The sequence below is a fragment of the Lycorma delicatula genome, chromosome 6 (assembly GCF_047948215.1).
Source record: "Lycorma delicatula isolate Av1 chromosome 6, ASM4794821v1, whole genome shotgun sequence".
Classification (NCBI taxonomy): domain Eukaryota; kingdom Metazoa; phylum Arthropoda; class Insecta; order Hemiptera; family Fulgoridae; genus Lycorma; species Lycorma delicatula.
This window is the reverse complement of record NC_134460.1, coordinates 121,745,381-121,770,215: the sequence shown is the minus strand read 5'-3', so window position 1 is coordinate 121,770,215 and position 24,835 is coordinate 121,745,381. Positions and strand designations below refer to the sequence as shown.

General features: G+C 28.8%; 1 protein-coding gene across 1 annotated transcript; it reads right to left on the bottom strand.

The window, feature by feature from the left end:
- Positions 1–263: 263 nt before the first annotated feature.
- Positions 264–24,774, bottom strand: Yeti (yeti). Its single transcript, XM_075368463.1, has 7 exons — positions 24,667–24,774; positions 24,171–24,244; positions 19,208–19,352; positions 13,741–13,850; positions 12,815–13,022; positions 6,947–7,213; positions 264–3,468 (listed from the first exon to the last, which is right to left on the bottom strand). Exons 2-7 carry the CDS (start codon positions 24,229–24,231, stop codon positions 3,378–3,380), a joined length of 882 nt encoding a protein of 293 aa, XP_075224578.1. The 5' UTR covers positions 24,232–24,244; positions 24,667–24,774; the 3' UTR covers positions 264–3,377.
- Positions 24,775–24,835: the final 61 nt, after the last annotated feature.

Genomic DNA, 24,835 nt, shown 5'->3' with positions numbered 1-24,835 from the left:
TATCCAATGCTAGACTAACTAGAAAAGTAAGGAATGAAATATTTTCCATTATCTTCTAATGTAGAAGATAATGGAAAATATTTAAGCTGAATATAGGCATTAAATAATAAATAAAATAATAAATAATAAATAAAATAAAAAATAAAATAAATAAAAAAAAAAATAAAATAAAATAAATAATAAAAAAAAAAAATAAAAAAATAAAATAAAATAATAAATAAATAAATAATAAATAAAATAAAGGTTAAATGGAAAAAATAATTTTATAATTAATAGTAAAAAACATTTATATTTTACATAAATTTCAAAATACTTATAAAAAACCAAAATAACAAAAAAAAACTGAATTATTTTGTAATGTTCAGATAATTTGATCATAATTAATAAATAAATTTATATAATACAAATAAACAAAATCAGTGAATTAAATTATGCAGAGCCATAAACCTTAAATTACTTCAATTATGCATTATTCATTAACTGTAATATAAATGACAAATTTTATCAAATCAATTCTAATGAAAATATAAAAAAAAGAATATAAATTTAAAAAATCTTGTAACATACTTTTTCAAATTATGAAACAAAGAGAAAAAAAGTTTTATTAGAGAATATTTTTTTTTTTTATAATTTTACAAAATATCTATAACTATGTCTACGACTGTTTAGATCCAACTGGAAAATACAATTAAATATTTTCATTTAAACACATACAGATATGGATGTAATAAATATAAAGATATGAAAAAAAAAGAGGATTCTTAAAAATTAACGCAAGTACAACCTAACACATACCAACTACGTAAGGGTTGTTAGATTCTAATACAACAGGTATAGAATCAAAATTTAATAAATCTTCAGTTAAACAAAGCAAAATTATTTTTTTAATCCTCACAGTAAAAACATAAAAATTAGAAAAACTTTTTAATTAATGTCTAAAAATGAAAAAAAAAAAACATGAAGGAAAACTTATAATAGAACAGAAAAGCTTCTTATTCATAGAGTATGAGTAGTGTACTCGTCTACAGCTGACATCAAAATAAGTTTGATAAGGAAACAATAAAATATTTTTTAAAAAAACAATATTTCTTTTAACCTTAAAGAGTTGAGTTTCAATATTTTTTTTCCACCCAATTCTTAAATTACCATTACTAGGTATCTGGACTGACCATCCCAATCACTAAAATGTTTTGTAAGGATGAGACATCAAAGCTACTGTAATTCTGTTTTTCATCTTTAGCAGTTGTAATGTTTATATTCTGAATACATATTTACGAGATGGGAACATATAATAATTATTCTGTAAGGTTCAAACAACATAACAGTACAGAATTTGTATAAAATCATAACAAAGAAATGTACGAGATTTTTTTTGAAAATTAGAACATACTAGTATAATTAACAAACTAACTAAAAATTAAAAGATATATGTTTAACTGTTTGGTGAGAGTAAAAAATCAGAACATTTCTTACATCATTGGACATGATGTACGTATATGTTAATGTGAAACATGAGGTGACTGATATGATAATGAAAAGTGAACATAAGACCAGATAATCTAAAAATCACTAGTAAGTAAACAATAGATAACAGGTACTGTTGATCTATGAAAGGCAAGCAGTATGGAGTACTAAAAAGCAGAAATACAACATTTCTGACGTCAAATAATTTTGAATATTTGAGGTTAGTTTATAAGATTCTTGCAATATATCAGTCAATGATTTCAATTTTTCAGAAGTCTCAATCTGATTATATGAATGAAGTTATAACAACAAAGTAATAAAGATTAAACTGTTTACTTTTTCAAATTGGCAAAGTGCATCCAACTACAGCAGTGTATGTGCCATGAAAAACATTGACCATAGTTAATAATGGTGACGGCTGCAATTATATAGAAAAATCAAAATTACAACCATATAAAAAAAATTGCTCAAAAGGAATAAAATTCCATTTAACTCATTAACAAGTGCAAATTACAAGAATGCTGATTATTAGATAAAATAAATAATGAAAAACTTGTAATATTTTAGAATTCCAGTACCATATTTCCTTTTAAAATTACTTTTTCAAAATTTCTCAGTATCATACTTAATTATTTATATATTTAAGATGTTACAAACACTTCATGTAAAATAAAAATTCATTAAACAACAGGTGACAACAGATCAAATGTTTTTTTATGAATAAATTTATTTGATAACTGGTTTCCTATTAAAAAAAAATAAAATAAAAAAATAAACTTTTGTTAATGATACTGAAAAACCCCTATCAAACTTTCCAATAACAAATATAAAGCATAAATTCAAAATGAGTGTTCAATCATGATGAATATTTACATAACAAAGTGAACAGGAAAAAATATGTATATACTACACAATACAATTCAAGTGTATATATTCAATTTTACTATTGCTTTAAAAGTAAATTTGTATTAACCAGTACAGAATATTCTGAAAAAAGAAGACTCTGCTTGATATACACAACACACACTTCAGTGTGGTTGCAATAACAAATTTGTTATGGAAAAACAGTCTGTCCTTGTAGTGATTTTTAACTATTACTTCTAGCATTAATTTAAATATAAGTGTTATATCTGCATAAGTACTTTTACATAAGAAAATCAAATATGTTTTAAGGATAGAAAATAAATGAATGAATGTGATAAATATATATGTACATTATAAAAGAATATAATAAAAATAATAATTGATAAAAATAGAAAAATAAAATAGCTAATCACTTATCTGGTTAAACTTTATTTTATAATAAATAAAAACTGTACAATAATTAACTTATTGTGTTTAATACTACTAGTTAAGAATTATTACAACTTTAAGATCAAATATGTCAAAATAGACTACGTACTTCAGAGAAGTTCATTAGAATTTTAATCATCTTTTATTTACAAAGGGAATAGATAACAAAATAATATAATAAATTAAACTCAAACAAATCAACATGACTGAAATGAATTAAAAAATATTTGTAAAAAAAAAGATTAAATAAAAATACAACATTAATAGAGCAAAAAGGTATGGTATATTTTTATAAAAAAAACCGTATACTAATATTAAAAATTATGAAAAACTTTTAATATTTTACAATTTCAGAAACATATTTCCTTCTAAAATTACTTTTTAGAAATTTCACAATAAATACTTAATTATTTATATTTAAGATGTGACAAATCAATACTTTCATCCAGGATAAAAATTCATTAAACCACGGAGGTGACAACAGATCGAATATTATTACATACAATAATTATGCTAACTATAGAGCTAATAAGGAGCCCAGAGTAAATTTATATGATTTTGTGTGGATTAATTAATAGGTAAAAGAGATATCATTCTCTATCACCACCAATATTATAAATTCATCTTCCACCGCGTTTCTGTCTAAATGCTTTTTCGATTTCAAATCTTCGCAGATCAGTTCTTTCTAAGAAGTCCTGCTTCTCCAAATACCTGTGAACAATAAAATATATCAGTTATCAATCTGATGACTGGAATGATCCTAAAAATTGTGTACATGTTAATCAACACTGGTAAAGCAAACAATGCCAAAAATTGTAGGTTGATACACATTTCTCTCTTTTCTAAAAGCATTATTGAATAATGACACATTATCTCTACAAAAGAATCAGCCCAGTTTGATCATATATATATATATATATATATATAAAATAAAGGAAAGGTTCTGCACCTGTCCCAAGTCAGATACTAGGCAAAAAGATTCTTTAAAATTTAACTAAATAACACACGAACAAAAAATATTTTTTTTTGTCTCAGGAAGAAAATATGTGATTCTGACAATATTTTTTCTCGTGGATTCAAATATGATATCAGATTTTCCCCATCACAGAGGTTTCCAAGAGTCATGTAGTTTAAATTTCAAAAATTTTAAACTTTCTGCATTCTTAACTACACAATATTCAAACATTTGACTCACCAAGAAAGTGAGAAATGATGATTTTCTGCTATATTTCACCTGTGGAGCATCCCTCTTGATGGTCCTACAATAATTGGCCAGCATATTAGGATTCCATTTGCCTTGATACCTCTTTTCTATAGCTGAAATCTACTGATGAAAGTGTTCCCAGTGCTCACTGCTCATGAGTCAAGATTTTCTGGGAAGAAATCTAGGTGCGAGTGCTGGAAGTGTACTTATAAGGACATTTTACAATCCAAATCTTTATAAGATCATTGACAATATCACGGTATTTTTCTACCTTTCTATTTCCCAAAAAACTCTGAGCAATATTTTTGAATGCTTGCCAAGCTGCGTTCTCCAGTGGATTCAATAGTTCCTCAAAATTTTTATCATGCATTAGTGATCGTATTTGTGGACCCATGAATATCTTTCTTTAATTTTTACATCACTAATTTTAGGAAACTTCTGTTAAGTACATGAAACCACGAGTATTGTCCTTGATGAAATTCTTCATTAATCCTAGTTTGATATGTAACAGAGGTAGAAACAAATTTTTAGGATTACACAATCGGTCATGTTTCACATTTTTCTGTTCAGGAATGAGTAATTTGCGTGTAGGTCATTCTTTTATAATGAAATGGTTTTTTCTGTCCCTAATATCCCATTTACACTAAAATCAACAGTACTTTGTGAAACCAAGCTGGAGACCAAGAATAAGTGCAATTACCTTAAATCACAACAAATATCATTCATACACTGCATATTGAAGCTTTGCATATATAAATTCAAAGTTTTCATACGTTTGTTTAATACTAGCAGAGTGAGCTACAGATACTGATTCCCATTATACAGGAGTACAGCTTTTAAACTAGAGGAATCAATGAACAAGCGCCATAAAAGATTCCATCCTTTTAGCCGGGAAGCAAGCAATTCAGACTGTTTTTTTGGACAACTTTAAATCTCGTATGAGATCGTTAGGATTTTCTTGAGTCAGTAAATGAGGCTCAGATGAACTGCTTTCTTCAAAACTTATATCACCAGAATCTGTTCTTTCTCTTCCTTACCTCCATCAGACTCCGAGCTCTCTTCATCTGTCACACATTCCGGAGGCTTTGTTATGGGAAATTCTTTGCAATGAGGAAGTGGTCTCATTGCACACTGCAAGTTAGGGTACACCACTGTATGTTTTGATTTTGATGTAATCCCTTTAATGTTTGTTAAGCAGAAATAACAGTAAGAAGAGTGATCTTTGGGTTCCCTCCAAATCAAAGGGATAGCAAATTTTTCCACATGCCATGGAGTGACAAGCCTAGAACACGATAAACAACAGATATGTGGGGCCCATGCCCATGTTTGGTCTCCGACTTTGCACCCAAATAAAGTTTTAACATCTTTTTACTAATTGAGTAAGGTTTTGCCTTTGGGATTTAAGCGTCATTTCACCACATACATAACAAAGATTGTCAGAATAATTTAAACAAACTCTAGGCATTTTGTAACTAACTAATTAAAAGAAATAAAGCTGTTGTAAATATGCGACACATAATAATTCAGACACACAAAGCACTCACAATGACATGTTTACTGGTTCACTACAATCTTATAACTGGCACTGTTCTGATGAATGTGTGCTATGCTATACTACATCACATTTGCACATGTCTGAATTTGCACAACAATAGCAATGCTACTCTTTGAGTTAGCTCATTTCGTTCCATCATATTTATGATCCTCTAGGAACTTTTACTTGACAATGGACAAAGGATGAAAAAGTTTTAAAATAGCAAAAAAACTGTGGGCGATGGAGAAATTCCGAACAGATATTTGAAAACAGGATAAAAAACTGCATTAAGTAAACCTACTGGTACTCGTGAGACAAAAATCATGTTGACCAATGTAATTTAAGAAAATTTCTTGCACACATCTTGAAATTTCATAACATGTAGAATACATCTATTATGCCATACTAGACATTTTTATGTAGCTTCATGTGTTTTACAAAGTATGTATTGAAATTCAAAACCACTTGCAAAAGTACAATACATTAAGTTTTTATAAATTTCAGTAAATATATGAGGGAGGTCTTTTCCTTGCTATTTGAACCAACCACTCGTGTATGCCTTTTTGACTGCTTTGTGGTCGTCAAACTTCTTTCCATGTGAAAAGTCTTTGGGCCAGCAACAAATGAAAATCACACAGGGGGTCTGATGAAAAATCATCACGAGGTCTGATTGTAAGGAGGATGAGGCAACACCTCCCAACCCAACTTCTTGAGCATTTCTCTGGGTGTCTTTATGGGATTGAGTCAACTGTCTTGAAACCCATCTCGAACATGTTTTGTGATAATTCAGCAAGTCATTGAATGTGCGGTTCCAACGCCAATATTGCACAAACTAGCAATTTGGAAAATTTTGACTAGCCTGTCTTTGCGAATAAGATAATTTATGTAATTTTGCAGTACAAAATGAACTGTTATGAAACTTAACTGAAAGGACTTTATTACAAAGCTAAATCTATGTGGTTGCATCTCTACTTATTTTGATGTGATTTATTTAATGTATTATTATGTACTGATCGAATAATATTTATTTATGTAAAAATATAAATTTAGTGACATTTCAAACTAAAAAAAAAAAAAAAACAAATATTTTGCAAAATGATTGTTAGTACAATGTTTAATAACTTTCAAACTGGTCAATATAAACTAAAGAGTATACAACTCATTTTTTAATTGTTAAATAAGCAGCATAATAATTTGTTTTTTAAATACAAACTGTAAAATCTATAGTACCTACTCATATTCATCTATATTGTGGTTATAGTCTAAAATCACAAAAAAATAATGAACTGCATTCTCTAAAATTACAATCTGAATTCTAGATTAAATTAAATGCTTGGAAGATAAACTGTTATGATACCTAATATCCTCAGACCACAAGGGTTTCTGTAGTCAAAAGATAATCAGTGCACTGATAACTTTAATAAAAACTTGGATAAAAAATACAAACTAACCCATCTTTTCCTTTATTGTGTTTCTGAAGATCTTCTTCAATGCCTTCATTCTTTTTAAAGTTATCCCAATCAAGTTTAGATTTTTCAAGAGTACTTAATTTACCCTTCTTCCCTAACTGACCAAGGAATGAAGACAAAGCACTCCCTCCTCTTCCGGTTCCTCTACTCGCAATACCACGTCCTCTTCCAGGTACTGGTGTCGGTGAAGTTCCTGATGTGTTACTACTATCTGATGTAACTGATTCAGGTGAGACCTGCCTTTCAACCCTGTTCAACAAAACATACAGAATTTAATACTCGAAAATCCATTGTATTCTGTTCACAACCAACCAAAGGAAACTTTTTTGTCTTTTATTTTTCATTGATCTACATTTTTGATGTATTTCATATTATACTTACTGACATTCATTATTTATTTTTGTCATTTACTGAATTCATAAATTAAATAAAATAAAATAAATAAATAAAATTCACATTATTATTATTTTATGAAAAAAATCTCACATAATGGTATTATTCAATAAAATTTTCACTGATCTCTGTGGCAGAGTATCGGAGTTTCATCCAGAACATTCAAATCCCTGTTTGGTATGGGATTTATCATACTACAAATTTCTTATTTCAGATAAAACCTTTAAGACTATGTGATGAATATACTAATAAAAAAAAATCAACAACACATTTATCAGGCCAATGCTAGAGATGATTTTAATTTTTTATGATTATCAAAACTCGTAGTATTCATGCTATGTGAAAAAGCAGTTTTGATATTAATTTTGAGATAAGATTTTTCATTTTTTTTTTTTACAAATTTAACAGATACTATGCCAAGCTGAGGAAGAATACACAGACATTATTTCAAAACAGAATTGGGCAAACTAGTTTCCTGCTTTTAATTACCTGTCCCAGGGTTTTCTTTTTACAAAAGTGTGGGGCCAACAAAAATTTAGTTTTTGTAACAGACAATTTAATACGCCTAGAATATAGTTATGTTATACAAGCGTTGTTCAGTAATTAAAGAGGCAAACGGTAAGAGTGGAAAACCTCTTTGACAGAATAATTAAGACTATCTGATGTTTAAGTTGGCATCCCTAACAGGAAAAGATCAAGTGTTTGAAACAAATTTCCATTATTTTAACCTATTTTGTTTACTTTAAATTGTTGGCTCCTGAATATTAAAACAAGATGATATAAAAAGTGTATTAACTGAAAATCTTTGTAAGTTGATTGAACAGTTTAAATTGAGAAGGGTCACTGATTTTCATCATAACAGAAAAAAATTAAACCTCTGACTAGTGGAAGTTCAGACTGTGTTTTGCAAAATTGCTTTAATGGTTTTATTTCCAAGGACAGGTTCATCAAAATTTGGCAAATTACTAAAATTTAAACTGCGAGTATTGGAACTGTCCATTTCATTATTCGTGATAAGCTGATTACCACACAACATATTCAAGGTAGGTTCTGAAACTCATCTCAGATCACTAAGACATCTGAATTCACATCTATACGGAATCTAAATAATGGTTTTTAACAGAAGATAATGCTTTTTAATATCGCATATTAAATGATGATAAAATTTTGATCTATCAGTATGAGTCTGTATTCTAATGTCAGAGTATGGAATGTAAACATCAAAATTCGCTTGCCAGGAAAAAATTTGAAAACTACACATCAAGTAAGGTGGTTTTAAAAGTGTTTTGGGAGTATAAAGGCCCAATTTATTGTGATTATTTAGGATACAATATACAATCAACAGTGAGCACTTATTGTATATGCTGGAAAGTAAAGTGGAACCTGCCATAAGGAGGAAACTTCCTGGTTTTCTCATAAGGCATAATTTTTCAGCATAATCCCTCCCCCACGCTAACCAAAGACAAGAAAGCTATACAAAACTTGGGTTGGGATGTGTTCCACACTTACTATTGAAATTTTTTTTGTTTTGTCCTCAAGGAGTTACTATGTGGCACACAAGTTTGGTAACAATAGGTGGGACAAAAATGCGGTATAAGTATGGTTCAGATACTGAAATGAAGCAATTCTTTACTAAGAAAGCTCATAGAAATTCATAAATATAACCAAGGATTATGTTGAAAAGTAGTGTTAGTTTCATTTTCATTGAATAAATAATTTTTCTGTTCACATGTTCCTATAATATAACAACCCTCATAGTTAAGCACATTTAGACCATTATTTTTTAATACTTTTCTGAATTAGTATTATTAAATATATATTTACTTAATATTTTTTTAATAATATAATACTTTTATTATTATTATAAATATTTATTATATTTTTAAACAAAAATATTAAAACATTTCTAATAAGTGGAAAAATATGTTATAAGAGAATAAAATAAATGCAATAAGAAAATTTACACAAATAATCAAGTAAAATGTAAAAGAAAGAATAATAATTTTTAGAAAGTAAATTAAAAGAAGTTTCATCAAACAAAAATACTTATTTTTTTTCTTCCAGGAGTTAGAAGATACAATATTAGTAGTAGGAGCTATTATGTATGTGAGATGGAATAACTGCAAACGCTGAAGACAACCTGATATGAAACACTACTTACCTCATAAAATGGCACATAATTCGTTCTATTTTGATGGAACAATTACCATATTATTTCAGCCCTACTGAGGATTATGAGAAGTGAAATAGCATCTCTTATTCATTGAGCCAAATGTATTGTTGCCTATCAGCATACAAAGGCCATTAGATGCAGGCGATTTCAGCCATACAAGTGACACTTTCATCCACCTCATCCCCTGGGGATGGACTAGGTGAAAGTGCTATATAATAAAAATCATTAATCTTAGAGAAAGAGACTGAATATAATCTAAAATCTTTAACTTCTAAGACTTTGAGAGAGGGAGAGTACTGAAAGAATTTTTGCTACTGCTTTTTTTTCTACTGATGTCACATACATCGAGACAGATAATGTTCTGCTCATTTCAGCTTGAATTCTAATCACCGTCATTTGCATTTAAACAAGTATTAAACAGTGAAAACAATCCTGAAATTAAACTATGTATTGCATGGACACTAAGTGTTTGTCTTTTTTTTAAGATTGAATGAAACTATAGACAGAAACAAAAGTGTCTAAAGCCCAAAATCCAAAAACATTTGGATTTTCGACTTTTTCTTAAATGCAGTAATAAGCACTCATTGAGAGCTTTTCAATGATATACTGATATATCATAAGTGGTACTTATTTCCACTGGTTCCAGAGTTTTAGCCAAAAGAAATACCAGGATCTTAAAGAGAAGGCAAATCGGTTTGAATCAGACTTCTTCTCCTTTATTTAATTAATTTTTTATTAAATTTAAATATATTGATTTATTAATAATTATTAATCTCTGATTGTACAATTTTTTTATGATAAATAATAATTCAATAACAATAAAAAAAAATATCAGATGTTATTAATGAAATAAAATTGTATGTACTTTTCATTTTAAAAAAATGTGTTTATATAATTTAATAGGCGTACAAGGAAGTGGATGTGGTGTCCACATCAGAATTTTTGTTTAAATGACATTAATAAATGAAATTGATTTATCTGTGTGAACTAGTTAATATAGTCACTGTAATAGTCATGAAATCAATCTTAGAAAATAAAATTCAAAATTTATGGAATTTGTTCTATGCATATTCATTTTTATTTTATTACCTCTCATGCTTAAGGAAAACAGAAAAAGAACTGTTGGATTGGTTTATTTTATTTTTGAAAACTGCTACAAAATAAGTTTTTTATTATAAATGCTATTCAAATTACACAACATATCTGACAGAAAAATAACATATTCCCAATAAAATGATAAAATTTATGAAAATATTACATTATGCAGATAAAGAAAAACATTTAACATGTTCCCACCGGCACATTATTTCCCTGCTTTTATCAGAAAGATGTTTGTCACGAAGAAGAATCGTCCCATCAGACATCTCTAGTTTTTTCGAAGAATGTATTTGAAATAGTGTATTTATTAGTGATTTGTTTTAATTTTGTGAAATTTTTTTTATCCCCAAAAAAATTGTTGACTCACCTGTGTTATGCTCTGACCTACAAAAGTACCACATTGGTACTCGGGTGTGCCACACCGCCTATTTGTTATACCGAATCTAAGACCAAGACTAAGACAGATGATATATTGATGGATTGAGGGCAATGAAGGCCCTTTTATCATGTGACAGAATGGGAGGAGAGGGCAAAGAATAGAGGTAGAAGCTAATTGTTGAGGAGGCCAAAGCTCAGCCAGGCCTCTAATGCCAAGAAGAAGAATGTTTTTATTTTAATTTACCTTTGATTAAAACTAACTATAACTTTGATTAAAAATTAAGAATATTTCTGCAATTTGAAAAAAAAAAAACTCCTTTCCATGAAAAATAAAAAGTTATTGGACTTAAGTTGAAGAATTAATTAATTTTTATGTTTCTAATGAAACAGGAATTGCTTTTTACTATGAAACTTTTACAAGATGCTATAATTATCGATACAATATTCATAAAACATGGTTTCAATTGGTACAAATTTTAAAACCAGAAAGAAATAATCAATACTTATTAATTAATAATAATAAGTAGATCCATTTTGACTAGTTTCACCGTGACGTCTGTATGTACATATCTCGCATAAATCAAAAACGATTAGCCGTAGGATGTTGAAATTTTGGAGTTAGGACTGTTGTACATCTAGTTGTGGACCTCCTCTTCTGCAATCAACTGAACCAAAAGTGTCCAAGAAGGTGAAAATCTATAAAAAATTGGATTTTGGACTTTTTCTTAACTGCAGTAACAAGCCCTCATTGAGAGCTTTTCAACTATATATCACAAGTCATACTTATTTTCAATTGTTCCAGAGTTATAACCAAATAAAATTTTAATTAATAAAATATTTGGATGTTAGGGGAAGGCACATCGGTTTGAATCAGACTTCATCTCCTTTTTTTTAACTTTTTCTTTTTTAATTTAAATATATTGACTTATTAATAATTATTAATCTCTCAATGTAAATTTTTTTATGATAATTTAATAACAAATTTTTAATGTAATAAAATTTTATGTACTTTTCATTTAAAAAAAAAATGTGTAAATGTAATTTAATAGGTGTTCAAGGATATGTTATCCACATCAGATTTTTTTTTATTGTATGAAAGGTGAGAAAAAGTTCAATTAAATCAAATGAAGATTAAGACGACAGAAGTAGTCGTCCATTTGTACAACAGACAACAAAATACTAAACAAACAAAATAATTCTCAAATTGATATCAGAAACACAGTATACTAACAAATAAATCATATGTTATAGTTTGGGCCATTAACTGGTGACATCCCCCATTAAAGTTTTTAACCCTCATGTAACAAATTTCTTAACAGCTTTTATTTGTGTGGAATGAACACTGTTTTCAGTTTTAAATATTAGCTATTTGGTTTCATACGTATAGCAATTTCAATATTAGTAATTGATCTAAATGTTAATACCATTCTAAATACTACTGTAAACATGCGAGATAAAAATAATCATGTGGATTGAAAAGACCATGCATCTTTCATTACACATATGGACAACTTTAAAGCAGGTCTGCAATTGGTCAGTTTCATAGTTAATCAGCAGCAGTGCCTATAGTTTAAAATAAATTGCTATAATATGCACCTAACACTAACACTGGATCTTTTTATTCTCAACATGTGAAACTGTACTTCTTCTGAACCCAAGGTGAAATATGTATTCTTTTAATATTTGCTATCAGCCATAAAGTTTTGATAAAACCTAAAAAGATACCCTCTTATGACTACCAAAAAGTAAATAATTATGCAGCATGACCGTGAGTTAATAAACAAAACTAAAAAATAATTATGTTATACCTAATTTCTTCTCCTGCAAATTCAAATATTTGTGTTACAGTAGATTTATTTTCCTTCTCTTCCACTTTAGTGTTTTCATTTACTTCTGGTACAGCTGACTGTTTGCTATTTTGGTCTGTTTTATCACCAGTATTAGGAGAATTATCACTATTTTTATCCATTATAGCAGGTTTCTTTTTTGCAGCTCCACCGCAGTCTTTTAAGAAGTCTGTAAAATAAACCAATAAGTAAAACTGAATTATGTTTTTCTATAGATTATCATAATTCAATAAGAATTACGAATATTTCTATATTTAATGACGATATGATTTTATTGATAATGATGATGAAGTATAAAAAAATTGGTAGTATTTGCTTTCTAATTTTATGAAAATAAAGAGGTTACACAACCCCTTTCAAAGAATGATTTCTTAACATGCTAATTTTCTAGAAGATTTTTTATATACACACCTTGGCTGTACTATTCAGCAGTGCCAATACTACTACAGATACCCTGGGTAGAACTACTGTGAATTTATGTTTTATGGTTTCTAAACTTTGATGAATAGTAGTTAGCAAGGACAGTTGAGGTTTATAACAACATATTCTGTGTTTCTGTCATAATACACATGGCAGGAATGATCTTTTCCTAGATTATGCCATTGCCATATGAATATCAGCACTGATTATGATGCCGTGATATAGGTGTTGGCACATATTTGCATTTTTACAAAGTCAATTTTAAAATATTAAGACACTCACAACCAGTAAAATTAATAAATACTTAAAAAATGACCAATCGCTGCCGTTTATTAGATATATGAACAGTGATTTTTTGAAAACACAACATAAATTAATAAGTATGGAACAGATGTCTCAGCGATAAATACAAGTAACAAAATTAAATATAAATTAGTTCTTTGAAAGAATACAAAATCATCATTTACCAGCCCAAAGAGCATCTTTTCTTTTCTTATCTTCTTCAGTATTTACAATTTTATGTTCAATTTTTTCTTCAGGCGATTCCTCAACTGGTGCTTTTCTCTTTTCAGCTTTCCTAAAAAAAATAAGAAAAAGTTTTTTAAACAATATTATAAAACTGTAAAATAATAATAATAATAAAAAAGAATATACATTATAATATAAACTAAATTTAATGAAAAAATAAAGTTTTACTTTAAGTGAGCCAAAAAAAAAAAAATTAGCCAATTTTCTTTTACTAAACAAGTAATTACTTAAAATAAGTCATTGAGAAAGTCCTGATAATCTGAATCATCTAATCTGGATAATTTTAATGTGAAAACTTTTTTATGTTTAGCTAAATAACAGTAAATTTTATATTTTTAAGAGTCAATTTACTTCATAAAAAACAGTTTTTTATTGTTTATACGAAATGCCATGTTAACAAAGTTATCACAAATATATATACAGTAAAATACAGTATTAAGAAATTTTAAATGTGAAAAATATTATGTTGTACTTACATTTGTTGATACTCTATAACATAAATTATTTATTACAAGTCATTGATTCAGCCTATTTCTTTTGGCATAATGAAATAAATATGCTGGAAAATGCAATGTTGCAACAATGCCTCATGAACATAAAATCTGAAGATGTAGCTTCAGCATGTCATTCAACATAGTAAAGGGTGAGGTCCAGGGCTGCTGCCGCTTCTGCAAGTGTCACAAGCTGGTTTGCATCATCGCCAGCCTTGTCATCACGGTGCTCAAAGTTTTGCTGAGTAACAGTTACCACAATCTTCTCATATGAAAGATTTTCATTACTTTCACAATCTGCTGCCATCGACTCATTAACGTCGTTTCAACTGCTTCTTCACAACCGGGAATTTCATTATAAGCACAAGTAGATGTAATCAGTTTTCTGATTTGAACTTTTAATAAGTTGAGGGTTGGTCACATCTTTTTCCAAGATTTTCTTAAGCACTGCTCAGAGACAGCGTCCCACGATTAGCTGCCCAATCAGCAACAACAACAACCTTAATGGTTAGTTGTTTTATTTTCTGAAGTAAAGAATCTGAACTCGTATTGTTTTAAATGAGGGTTCTTAGGAATTTTTTACTAAATGCAAGCTTTAAAGTTTGCAAGATACCATAGGTTGAAATAAAGGCATAACATTAGGAGGTAGGAAGACTGCCTTGATTTCACAAGTCATGAGTACACTCATGTTGGAGTGAGATGGAGCATTCTCAGAATTGCTATTGCTGGTAAATCATTTTCTTTGTTAAAACTTTACTATAGGAACACATTGGTTTGTAAAAAGATTTCCATCCATCCAAGTCTTCTTGGTTCATATACACTGGAGGAGTCTTCATGGTAATGTTTTTGAATGCTCAAGGCTTTGCAGATTTTCCAATCACCATTAAAAGTAGCTTGTGATTTCCTGTAGCAGTACTGCGGAAAGTTCTATACTTTCATATTCCTTCCACCCCATTAACATAAGATGCTTCTTTTAAAGCCTGGAGCAAGGGCTAATTCCTTAGACGCCAGCCTATTTGTTGGTAATGCCTTGAAGTTCAAGCCAGTTTTATCAATATTGTAGACTTGTTAGGGAGAATATGTTTCCTATAATAATAAATCAGCAAACTCTCTCTGGTACTCCGATCTGCTGACTGCTGCTCCCCTGCGACAGTTAACAGACATATCCTGTGATGTTTCTTCCACCTGATGCTTGTTATAAATGAATCGTCACCATTTATCAAATTTACCTCAATAAATAGTTCTCTTAAATAAGAAGTTCACTCAAGGGCATACCTTTTTCTCTATCCTGTGTACAACACAGAAAGAGGGCTTCATCAACCTTTTCATATTATGACTGTCTTGATGTTTGTTGACCATCAAGAGTCTTTTTTGAAGAAGATGCATAGAACTGTTCAATTTTTGTATGGTTTTTCTTCCAGTCACTAATTGTGGCATTTCCTACACCGAACACAATTTTGTTCCACTCTCAGCTTTATCTAAAAGATTTATTCAAAACTTCTAGCTTATCTTTAAGGCTACATGTAGTATGCTTCTGTTTGCTAACCATTGTACCAATCACTAAACGGTATAAGTACACTGTACAATACTCGCATAAAGATTAACTTCGATGCTGAAACTAAATACTACTAACATGTACAAATTTATTTGACACTAACGTGGATCTGAACCGACACAATAATAACAGACAACTGAGTAGTGATACTTTGGAAAATATCAGTTGAGAGGTTAAACTGATGTCTCAGAAAAAAGGCAATATTGTTTCATTTTACAAACTGTTCTAAATCATTTGATGTACTGTATGTATGTATAATTTTAAACACTGCACTGTAGAAATAAGAGATACTGTACTGTATATAAAAAGTGCATATTATGTACTGATTTCTAATTTGTTTATATTGCAAAGAAACAAGACAAAAAAAAACTATACATAAAAAAGGTCATAAAACCGTCCAATCTTATGATAAAATTATCCCTCGTATGCAGCTTCCTATGTGCACAACAGCCAAACATCATTCCACTGGAACTGTGAAGCACACAGTTCCATACAGATTTTTGTATTTTTTTTTTTAAACTGGGAGATGGCTACTGACATTAAGCTTCGGGATTAAATATTGTACAATTATAAAAAGAGAATTAATGAAAAAAAGACTCGTTATATTAAATGTTATCCATAATATCAAGTGCAAATAGGGGGTGCTGCAATTCCATAGTGCCTATATGCAGCTGCCACTGGTATGGTACTTCTCCAGTTGCCATCTTGAATTGGTACAAGTATAGAGAATTATATAGTTTTATAGTTGAATAGTATTAACCCAAATGATGGCTCCATTAAATGAAAGTAGTTTGCAGACTTATAGCTGGTGAATTAATGCTGAAGATAAAATGTAAATTTATTAGGGCTGTTTATTTGCTCACATTCATTGGTTTACAGAAGTGACTGAAAGAGGGAGTGATTGCTCCTTAGCAAGTCAGTCCTTTTCCTTTTCTGACAGCCAGTCAGCCCTGTATTGCCAAACTGTAAGTATGATATAATGACAGAACAAATCTGTAATTACTAGCAACTAAGAGCGCTTTTTTCTGTTTAGCCCCCGGGAATTACTAGTTCAGCTATTACTTCAGAGGATGAATGAAGATGATACGTATGAATGAAGCGTAGTCTTGTACAGTCTCAGTTTGACCATTCCTGAGGTGTGTGGTTAATTGAAACCCAACCACCAAAGAACACCGGTATCCACAATCTAGTATCCGATTAAAAATAACTAACTTTACTAGGACTTGAACGCTTAGCAACTAAGAGCTGAACTTACTTAAGTCCACTCAAACCTTAATATAAAGTACTAAATGACTTCAATCTATTTAGAAATTGATGTATTTCTAATTTAAAATAAATATTTTGAATTTAAAATAATTGTTCCTTTTTCAATTTATTTTAACTACAGGTTGGATCTTATGATTCATACCACAGTTATCTATTCAAACATTAATAATACTATTCCAGCATTGGTGTTGGATTAAAATGAATATTGATATGGTAAGCCATTCTTGGCAATAATGTTATGACAGTTAAAGACAAAGTTCCATGTCTGAACATAAGAATAATTTTCCCCTCTCTCAGTTGTTTTTATAAAAGAATGAATTCTTAATAATACAGTTCATCAAATGTATAATCATCAATTTAAAATAAAGATAAAGGTAATGAATCTTGCCTTGTGTTTGTACTTTGTTCAGATCCAAAAATGATAATATGGTTTTACAAATTAAATAACTCAATAAGAGCTGAAGATACCACAATATAAAATTTTATAGGATAAGGTATCAGACTGAGCAAGCTTATGTTAAACTTTAGTGCAGTTGTTTCAGTTAGTAATAATCAATAAGTAAAAATCAAGGTATGCAACAGAAAGTTTATAAAAAAAATTATTGTACCTTTTTTGTTCTGCTACATTAACATATTTAAAAAATTAATAAGAAACAAAACTTTGATATGTACACTAATGCTCCATACAATAATCTACAAGATGATGCAATTTTTTTCCAAAATCTTATGAATGGTTTTATTTATATAAAACCTCAGACTTGAGTGCACATACTTTCTGCACTGGCTGACAGTAATCATCAATTCTTCTAAAACAATTTCTAAAAATTCTAAGAAATTTATGTTTAATTAATGAATAGTGAACATACTATATTTATGATTTAAAAATAAATTACAAAACACTCCTAATGATTATATTTTTTAGAGTGATCAAATATACACAAGATCTTTCATTAAAAATTTTTTTAATTGGAGTAAAAAAAAGGAAACAAGTTTATATAATTTTTCTATAAAGTCTCCTTCTTTGGAAATGCATTTTTTTCTAGAGATCAGTAGTTTTTTTATCCTGCTGCAATAAAAAGAAGTGGGTTGTGACAGCAACCAAATCGTCGTTGTTAACCTCCCTCCTCAGAGCTTCTTTGAGTGGCCCAAAGAGAGAGTGATCGAGTAGTTTCTACCTTATTTCCTTCAACTTTTCACTTGTGACAGCTGCAGTATAGGAGTCTTATCATGGAAAAAAAATAATTTCTCATATCAGTTGGCTACATCTTTAGAGGTGATAATAAGTTTAACTTCTCTTAAAAGCTTGCAATGGAACATTGCATTAATAGTGTAATGATCCTGCAAATAATTGTACATAAACAATGCAAAAAAATCTTGTCAGCTGGTAGTTTTAAAGGAGCTGCTTCGTCCTTCTTTCTCCACTTGACTTGCTTTGATTCAAGATGTAATAATGCACCCAGATTTCATCAAAGATAATGATAAAATTTAGAAATGCCTCATTTTCATGTGCTAATTTTTAACAAAACTGCAAATGGGCTGACAAAAGATGAGAGACCCATAGAGCAGACTTTACAAAATCTCTTATTATGGATTGAGTGCTCTCATAACTTATTCCAACTTGAGAAGAAACTTTGGAAACCGTCAAATGTCAGTTGCCTCCAGAAGGTCACAAATGATGTGAATGTTCTGGTCCATTAATACTCATCTGTGGTTTGTGATTGTGACTCTTGTTTTCAATTTCTTCACAACCCTTCATGAATTTCTTATGCCAGGCAAAAACACGTGGCCTTGACAGTGTTTGATCTCTGAACTGTGCTGTCAGTCTCTGTAGAATTTTCCTGGTTAATGATCAAGAAATATGATGATGTTTTGTATAACAGGAGAACGTACCCCTTTACCTCTTTCTCAGACACTGTGCATGATCTAATGACAGGATCTCATAGGGCAGCTGCTCTCCCACCTGACACGTCTTGAAGCATAATACTGAAGCTTTGTTCAGTACTACATGCTCAAAATGAAAAGTCTCGTTTACATTTGATCCACCCTCATACATCATATAAAGAATATTTGTACAATATTAAATATTAGATCTACCTTTTAGGTTTTTTCAGCTTTTTCCCGTTTTCTTTCTTACTTTTTCTCTGGTCATTTCCTCCATCATCATCCTCTTGAACATCTACAGAATCTTCAACATCTTCTGGACCAGATTCCTCTTCTGATGCTGGACCACTTTCCTCTCCTAAATAAAAATACCAGATGAATAAAAAATATTTATTTCCCTGGCGTTATTAAAATAAAGTGAAATATTTTATAATGTCACCAGCAATATGTTTAATACAATATATTTTAAATGTTTACCCATTATACAAATAATTTAATTTTAATTTTATAGTTTTGCAACATAAAGATTATGTAGTTCACATAAACTTTATGTGTGGGAATATGTGCAATTTATTATTATCTAAGAAAATGGCAAACCTGACCAGAAACTTTCAAATGAAAGCAGAGGTGTGCCATATCACAATGCAAAATTTTGTTTACTACAGAACAATGATTTTATGAGCTTTCATTTTAAAGGATAATAGTCCTAAGAATTTCATAAGGAATTTTGTGCAAAGTTTTCAGATGCAACATTACAAACTAATTTTTGAATGCAAAAATTAGGAAATCAAATTTGAAATAATAGGAAGTGTTGTAGATAAAGACTCAAGGATGAATTTATTTCATAGTTGATAATGGTTAATGCATAATCTTTATATAACGATGTCCAAAATATAACTATGTACTTAAAAAATCAATAAAATATGATTTACTTTTTGGATATTGTCATCAGAAAAACTAACAAGTGATTTTATTCACAGTTGATTTCCATATTCCACTTCTGACAAACTTTCCATAACAGCTGATACTTTTGATTTCTGTGCGATAGGTTTTGAAGCTAGCCAATTTATTTGGTTAAAAACATGTTTCATTTTGATGATGAGTACCAGAATTCATGAAGAAAATGTTTTATTAAAGAGTTCTAGACATCAACGTTCTATATTGCAATTCTGTATGAAACTTTAGCAATAAGTTCCAAGAAACTGGATTCATCAAAGAAAATACTGATTCTGAAAGACCATTTATCCCGACAAGAGGAAAAGTTAATATAAGAGATAATATTTCTGATTGTGTAGCTCAAAGACCAAAAAATCAACCAGAAAAATGACAACCAGAAATCTGAAGGAGTAGTACACACATAATACTGATTAAACATTTAAGATTAATCTGCATAAAATAACTCCATTGTATCGGTTACACAATACTGATTTTCTTAAACGTTCTAAATGTAATCTTTTTTCAGGATGTAACAAGGTTTCATGTATTGGGACAACAACCAGAACAGACTATGAATAATCCTCATAAAACTTGAAAGAAAACTACACGAACAAAAAAAAATTGAGTTTGATAAGCTATAATATTTAAGCTATAATATTTTTCAGTTTTTCCAGAACAGAGAAACTCAAAAAAATATTAATCGGCCGATTAAATAAGGAGGAAATTGCTGAAACCTAAAGATTTTTATTCATGGGGTGCAATAAAAGGATTTGTTTACAAGGACAATTCTCATATCTTGCATAAACTGAAAAATAACATAACTGAATTTATAAATGCAATCACTAGCTTGGTGTTTCAGTGTGTATTTTCAAACATGTTAAGTGTACAGGCATGTCTGGAGGCAAAATGGTGGCCATATTGAGCATTTTATGTAAATAAAAATTTTTTGGTAATACATTTTTATTTATTCCTGCTTTATCATTAGTTATTCCTGTTTTTATTATTGTTTAGAGATAATAAATTAAATATTTTTAAACAATGCTGCACAGTTTCATTTGAGACAACAGTTATTAAAAAATTAGAATGAATGTACGTATATTTGTACAAATATCTACTTAAAATCAAGTATCACTGGGCTAATTTGAATTCTTTTGTCAATGTATTTATCCAGATACTTCCATCATTAGGCAAGTATTAAAGCTTACAAAAAAAGTTGTATTTTACATGGTTGTTTTTCATATAATAATATTTTGAGTCGCAGAGTTCATTACGTTCCATAAGAGATACCAAAATGGTTTCCGTAGCTGAAATTTAGAAAAACACGTTCAGTTTCATTTTATTTCAAAATTGGATAACTTCTCAAGATAACAAAATTAAATAGTAAATCCTGTTGCAATAAGGTATTTGTAGACAGGCAAACAAGTAATATAATTTTTCAAAGTAAATGATATGTGGACTTTAAACAAAATGAATTAAATCTCTAAATAATTTGTATTTAATATTATTCACATTTTTAATATATCTAATTACCTTTAGTTTATTTCATGTGTTGATATTTCAAATAATATGGACCTTGATGACATCTTTCTTTTATCTTATAATTAGTTGTACAGATTCCTGAAATGATCTACATAATATATTACAATGTACTGATCAGAAAAGATTTATTTATTATTGGTATACATTTCATTCATATGTTATTTCTGCATTTTTAGTAAAGCAAAAATGCTTTTGTTCATTTCAATTTGTGCTAATCGTCATGATGTATTATTATCTATAGAGATATAAATAAATAAAAAATTATGTGTTATCATAGAACATGTGTTAAAACAGGTTTAACCAGTTCAAGTTAGATGAACTAACTTATTTTAACTCAACATAATAATTTACATGTTTAAAATTTTAATAACGTTATTTCTTTTTTCTAATTGAGACAATTCCCAGTGATATGACAGCTCCTCTTTTGATTAACAAATTTTACTTGAACAATGATGATAGGGTATATTTAGAAAAACAAATGAATATTTCTTTGATGAAAATTAATAGCAAGTAGAATGTATAAACTATCACAGAAACTATTTTGAAATTCTAAAGAGGAGTTTCATTTCCTCATCTTAGGGGGACAGGCTTTTTTTGCTACATATTAATTTTAAAAAAATTCAGGGAACAATTATTAAATAAATTAAAGTAAATAGAATTTTGAACAATTTTCATATGAAAATTTTTTTAAGCAGTGAAGTAAGGTTTCTCATTCTAGTAATAAATATCTGGTACCTGGAAGTATGCTTCTTAGTTCAGCTTGTTTTGTATGAAGCCTAAAGTAATATATAAATAATAATTTCTATCAGTATCCTTAAATGCCATTTCAGAAATACAATAGCATTATAAGTATAATAATACTAGCCACCAATTTGTAAGTAAGAAACATAACTAAACAGGAAATGTAATGTGCTCAATTGCTGCAGACTGTAACTCATTTTCAAGTCATAAGTTTATACTAATCATTCAGGAAAGCTATTAATTTATTATTATGCATAAATATCAAAATTAAACAACACTTTAATAGAAGTTTGATCAAATTTTCATTTTAGCTTCCCCGTACAAAACATGATTTGCATAACTCATATTTTTAATCAAGTAGAATAGAAAAGGGAATTTTCACACGGTTTTAGTGATGAAGCTTATGGAATAGGTAGGCTACATGTGAATGTGTCTGTGTGAAAATTATATATGATATTCAATTATATCTTGTTTTATTTAAAACAATGTGTTAAAATAAAATGTAGATATGTTTAATAATACATAGTATGTAATTTTATAGAATCTAATGCTCAAATTATTTATTTTTTAACTTATTGGTTTAATAATTTATTTTATTTGATTTAAAATTATTTTATCTGATTGAGTGAAATAAATAATTAACCTCATAGCTCCGGGCTGTCAACAACTTGTTGTCAGAGGTACAGTTCCCAAACACATGGTTGACTGCATAAAGGAGATTTGTATCAGTTTATCACTTCATACCACCTCTTTTTCCCCCTAAAATTATTAATAAACCACGTTTTAACATCTACAAAGAAAAAGATTTTTAAATATGTATGTAAAAAAATAAAAAATAAACTTTTTAGAATGCAACAAAAACGTAACTGTACAGAGAGACCAATCGGTTCTTTGCAAATTGACATGTGACAAGAGATTTATATCTCTTTACATCTCATGTATTTTTTTCTGACAATTATAAATAATGTAAGTTTAATATCTCAGATTTATCCACACAGTCCTCATATTCTTTTTTTGCTGTGTATAAAATAAATCATTAATGACAATCCACAATATTTTCCATTGAAAAATAAAAATGACACACCTGTTATCAGAACCATTTAATGTAACTTTTCAAAATGCTTTCATAGCAAATAAGTTTTTAAATTATTAAAAAAAATTATCAAGCAATAAATTGAATTTTTATAATGTTGAAATAAATATTTTGCTAGGCAAGTTAGATTTTTAAACATCAGAGCTATAAAAATTGAAAAATAACTTAAAAATTTTAATATGCTTTCAAAATAGGTTTATACTTTTATTTTTTTAATACAGATACTGGCTGAACACATGATTGTTAAATGAAATACTGCTGAACTAATCTGCAGCAGAAGATACATGATAAGATAACCTGTTTAGTTTAGACTTTTCTTGTTTAAAGGGCTAATTAAGTAAATTAGTTATTAAAATTGCAGCTTTTTGACTCTGTTTTCAGAAATAATTCAAGGCAACATAAAAATGAAAGAATAATATAAATAACAATTCATTATGAAGAACTAGAGAGGGCCACTAAACTGATAAAAAAAACCTTTTTGTGTCTATATTATCCTCAACTGATACATAACATAAAAAATTGTTTACTTTAATAAAGAAAACCAATTATTTCTAAAGTGAATAAATTTCAATAAAAATTAATTATGGTTGTGTAAATTCTTGCTACTAGTCTTAATCTATACCAAAATTTGTCTGACACTATTTTGAGAATGTTAATACGAGTTCAATTACTGCCACATCAGCAAAAGGATAATACTTGTTACACAGACTACCTGGTTTGCACAGAAATGAAAAAGCCTGTAAACAGGTTTCACACTGAGGAGTCCTCTGCAGAAACTGCCTCAATTCAAAATAACAAGATAATCGAAAGAGAAAAATATTCTTTAGTAGATAAATTAAAAAAGGAAGAAAACAAAACTTATATTACCTGATGGTCTGTAATCCTCATCACTTGCATCACTGTCAGATGGTAAATCTGGTTCATTCATTTTTCAGTAAAAGCTGAAAAAAAAAATTTTTAAATCCAAATATAATCTACAACTTAAATATTTTAATGACCGAGATAACAATTATGTAACGAACATAGAAACACCAAACAATGTATAATGTACATAGTGATTTAATTAAAGACTCGTTGTTTATTTAAAATCTAATATTTTTGGAAAATCAATTTTGGCACAAAACATTAAACCAATTTTAAAATTTTATTAACATTTTAGTAGATATTCAAAATATCTGCAATTACTATAGAATTAAAAAAAAAGAATCACAATGTTAACTGATTGAAAGGTTATTTAAGTGGAATTCTAGTTTACTCAAAGGAACGAACTAAGAAACTTTTTATACAATATTTAATAGCTTAAATTACCCTAATACAGAAGTGGTATGTTTTAAATAAGGTATATATAATAAATAATGCATACCTACAAAATTTTTTTTAACGAACAAAAACTCAATCAAAAACACCACACATACAGTGAGATAATGCCATGACCCAATCGTAAACCATCTGCGCAGGAAGAATAAAATGCGATTCACTAGGAACATGTGTTGTGCATTCTGTATTATATAAAATGAAAAATTATAATTTTG

Coding starts and splice junctions, on each gene's coding strand:
- Yeti (XM_075368463.1), bottom strand. CDS start 24,231: ATGAATGAACCAGATTTACCATCTGACAGTGATGCAAGTGATGAGGAT. Junction 13,851..19,207: donor AAGCTGAAAAAACCTAAAAG/GTAGATCTAATA, acceptor TATTTTTTTTAG/GAAAGCTGAAAAGAGAAAAG. Junction 13,023..13,740: donor AAAAGATGCTCTTTGGGCTG/GTAAATGATGAT, acceptor TTTATTTTACAG/ACTTCTTAAAAGACTGCGGT.